The sequence below is a fragment of the Oryzias melastigma genome, unplaced genomic scaffold (genome assembly GCF_002922805.2).
Source record: "Oryzias melastigma strain HK-1 unplaced genomic scaffold, ASM292280v2 sc00573, whole genome shotgun sequence".
NCBI lineage: Eukaryota > Metazoa > Chordata > Actinopteri > Beloniformes > Adrianichthyidae > Oryzias > Oryzias melastigma.
In genome coordinates, this window is record NW_023417165.1 from 12,683 (window position 1) to 16,725 (window position 4,043).

General features: G+C 36.5%; 1 protein-coding gene across 1 annotated transcript in view; it reads right to left on the reverse strand.

Moving 5' to 3' along the window:
- Positions 1–822: 822 nt before the first annotated feature.
- The window catches only part of LOC112142124 (calpain-5), a 4,169-nt gene continuing 948 nt past the window's right edge, over positions 823–4,043 (reverse strand). The window contains exons 2-8 of the mRNA XM_036211109.1: positions 3,958–4,029; positions 3,219–3,427; positions 2,862–3,054; positions 2,597–2,787; positions 1,567–1,644; positions 1,283–1,469; positions 823–1,187 (exon numbers count right to left, since the gene is read on the reverse strand). Coding sequence (XP_036067002.1) covers positions 999–1,187; positions 1,283–1,469; positions 1,567–1,644; positions 2,597–2,787; positions 2,862–3,054; positions 3,219–3,427; positions 3,958–4,029 — 1,119 coding nt within the window. The 3' untranslated portion in view covers positions 823–998. The remainder of the gene's footprint in view (positions 1,188–1,282; positions 1,470–1,566; positions 1,645–2,596; positions 2,788–2,861; positions 3,055–3,218; positions 3,428–3,957; positions 4,030–4,043) is intronic.

The window sequence follows — 4,043 nt, forward strand, 5'->3', positions numbered from 1 at the left end:
TTTTGACATGTTTTGTGGCATTTCATCCCAACATTCAGTCCCTGATAGACCAATCTAGCTTCTTATCACGTCAAGTCAAGACCATTTGAATGAATGAAATGGTTTATTTCAAGCAATCAGGTCACAATACATACATAACATAACACTTAGTGAATCACAAGTAGATTGCTTGAAAGGGAGTGGAAGGAAGCAAACTTATATAATCCCACCCCGACCATTCCATTTTCTCTACATGAATTATCAATATCCGGTATAGGACTTAATATCAAATATTAATAAAATCAGGCTATTAAGGTTTAAAGCTCTGCCAGATCGGCTTCAAGATTTTTTCTTCGGTGCCATGTTCAACTCTCCTCGTTGCGGTAGTTGTTGCTGCAGCTCGGTACTTTAAAAGCCCAAGAGTTGAGGAGAGCTAGAGACACACATCTGCTCGTGACCCGGAACCGGAAAAAATTTCTCTTTGACCCTTTTTTCATGTCTGTTTTCAAGTCTCCCAGTTAAGTCTACCTATCAAGGATACAATGGTCTCAGTAAAATCAATTACCAAACGAAGATGCTAAAAAGTTCTGCTTTGCAATTCCAGGTAAATTGTTAAAGATTTGAATTTTTGACTTAAGTCTCAAATCCAAATATTGATTCGGTTACAAGAGCACACAGTATGCTCTCTTTTCTTAATGTTGATCTTAGTCCTAAAAGGACTACAATCGGTACACGAGACCACTTTTTTTAATTTACCATTTACTTTTAATATTAAACTTTAAAATATTCCTCAGACGGTTTCAACAAACCAGGGATGTGATGATATAGAGCTATGCTGGTCCTAAACAACACAATATTACATCTTTAAAATTGAGTAAATTAATTAATATTTGTATTGTTACCTTAAAAACCAAAACGCCAATGACCAAATTTTCTATTGACCATTTTTTGGTAACATAGTTCATTTCACATTTGCAATTTGGCCATGCATTTTGAAAATGAATTTTAGAAAAGACAAATCAATGTTGAATCTGGTCAACTATGACAGTAGGAAAGCTAATAGAGTAAAGAAATATGGATGTTACCTCATAAACCTTAAAGCCAATGGCCATATTTTCTCCATGACCAGTTTTTTTATGGATCCTCTGGTCTTTTTGTTGTAGGGTGATCAATACTTCATCAGTTTTCTTTGTCACATCAAACAGATACTAAAAAATGAAATTCAAAAGACAGTTTAAATGTAATTTGTTTTTGTGTCAACAACAATGCAGAAAAGTGTTGTTTTTTTTAAAATCTGCTGTACCTGTGGGTTCTGCGGTATTGTCATGCTATTGCAGCCACCGCTGCGGTTTAAGACTGGATCATCATGTCTTGTCCAGCTCCCAAAATGCAAAGTTTCATTCCATGGACGGGAGTTGGTGAGCGAAGGATCAACAATGTGGCAAACATCTGCATCACAGAAGTGTCTGCACCAGTCTTCAAAGGACATCCTGTGGATGAGAAAAAACCTGGTGTTAGTGAACTTCCTAAAAGTTTATGTTAATCTCAGAAATGGACTGCAGTGATTTAAAGATATTTTATGTTTACCAGAACTCCCCATCATCCTCTACTGTGAGTCCAACTTTGTTCCTCTCTGCATAGCCAATCTTGGACCATTCCTCAGAGCTGACAAAAGAAAACATAAGCAAAAATGGTGGATGGTCGATGACCGAAAAAAACTTTCATTTTAGATGCAGAACACCTGTATATCTTCCGGTTGTGTCCTGTCTTCAATAAATTCCAGCTCAAATAGGTGTAAACCTTAACTCATTTACAAACAGTTGAAGGAAAGTTCACATTACAAGTTAATCCACCACATTTTGACACATTTTTGTGCATCCTTCCCTGTACTTAAAAAAAAATCAATGGACGCCAATAAGCACAACCAGTATTAAGGCGCATCGGATTATTGAGCGAAATTACTATTTTTGAAAAAATTAAGAATCTTAAGTGTGTTAAAAAATATGACTGAGGTCACATAGTTAGCTCGAATTTCATTTTGGTTTGTTAAATTTACATTTGTGGGAGAGATGCACCAACATCAGTTAAATTAACTATTTTTTATTTAATCCCTGCTGATATTACATTTGCTACTACCAGATTTGCTACTTTAAGATGATCATATGTGACAGTGTCTTTTATTTTAAAAGGAATGTCTGTCAAAAGTAAAAAAAGGCAATTTTCTTTTAATGTTTGTGTTTTATTCATGTAATATGAGCAATAGTTCATTTATGTTTATCATAGTAGTAACAATAGCATAAATACAAATCAGTATCTTTTTTAAGGGTGAAGGAAGACTTTGTGACTCCTACTGGGTTGTAGTCAGTGAGAAATCCACCTGAATGGATCTTTTAGAGTTGAAGGTTTTCAGACCCCTGGTTTGGATATTCAGCACTGGGGGATATCTCTGTGACCCCTGACCAATTTTTTACTCATTCTATAGTTGCATGAAGTCATGAATGCAACAAAAGATAACAATAAAAGAAAAACTCTGGATTCTCTACATTTCATCTCTCAGTGTCAAATCTAATCCCTATAAGAAGTTTTTTGAATCTCTTTCGAAATGCTTCCAGCTCACCTGTCACTCCAGGGTCCATTCCACTCTATGTGTCCCCAGGGGTTTCTCATTCGGATCATAGGAATAGTTTCAGTCTTGGAGTACGTCCCCAGCCCCTCACCTAAACGTACTCTATTCACTGCTGTCACAGCGTATGCATGCCCTCTCACCAGACCGTTTGTCAGCTTGGCCTCAGTTTTATGCGGGTCTGCCTGTAAAATGTAGAAACCTGATGAGTACAGTCAAAGTATCTAAAGAATGTAGATTTCAAATATTAAGTACAGACCGTGGTCCAGCAGCTGATGATTCCTTCACGCTTACAAACTTCCAGTAGTTTCTCAAATAGATGGTTTTGTTTTTCTTGGTCTTTGTAGAAAGCCTCTTTCTTTAAGTTGATGCGTTCACATACAGCTCCACTGAAATCTACCACAGCATCTCCAGGGTATCCCCCTCTTAAAGACTCATAGCAGCCATAGAGTCTGAGATAAGAACACAAGTGTGGTTGAAATAACTCTTTCATCTGGCACTTATAAAACACCTTTCACACAATACTATACAATGTCCTTGTTTCTAATAAAAAGCATAAAGCTAATGCTTATTTCTTTAAAGGAGAAATACTTGTCCATAAATCAAGTGTACTGACTTGGCATAAGCCTTCTCCAACAGAGCACTCCAGAATTCACGTTTGCTGTTTGAATGACAGTAGATCAGGTGTCTGTTAATAGTAGGCAGCCGGTCGTCCACTACCACATCTGTCCACTGACCAAAGACCCAGAACCGGAAGTGGAAGATCCCGGCATAGTTTTCTGGATGTTTGGGATCCCAGTCCTGCTCCTCCCAATCGGGAATCACCTGAAAACATTTGAATGAAAGGAAAATATGTTGAAATTTTTTTCAAATTTTAAATGAGCATCTAAAATCTGTTGGCTGAAATAGTTATCCAATCTAACCCACAAGTTTCAGTGTTGAGCAGAAAGGTCCCATTAATTAGATCTGTTATAATTTTACCACATAACTTTCTTCTGTGACAGCAGACACAACAACTTAAATGGTAGGCTTCAAAAAAGATGTTGCAGTTTTGGTCTTGCATTAACTTAGGAGGATTTTAATCAACAAGATATGCCATACAGGTACCAGGTATGGTTCAAAACATGTTTGTATTTTTTTTTTTTCAAAAATATTGGCAAGGGTTGAAAGTAAACTTTAAAAAAAGGAACATTTGGTTAATGATGATGTGAACATTTTGATAAGTTGTGACTAGTTTAGTTTACATAAATCAAAAAGACCAAAAGTAAATCAGTTTAAGTCTAAAAAGTAGCACTCACTGTCTATCGATCATTCAGTGCATAATTGTACTGATAATTCAAAGTTGTGAAACTCACCTTTTCCCAGAGTTTTGGTTTCAGAGCAAGACATGAGCTCGCAGCAACAAACCAGCAGTTCCCTATTTTCCCCTGATTTAAGTCAT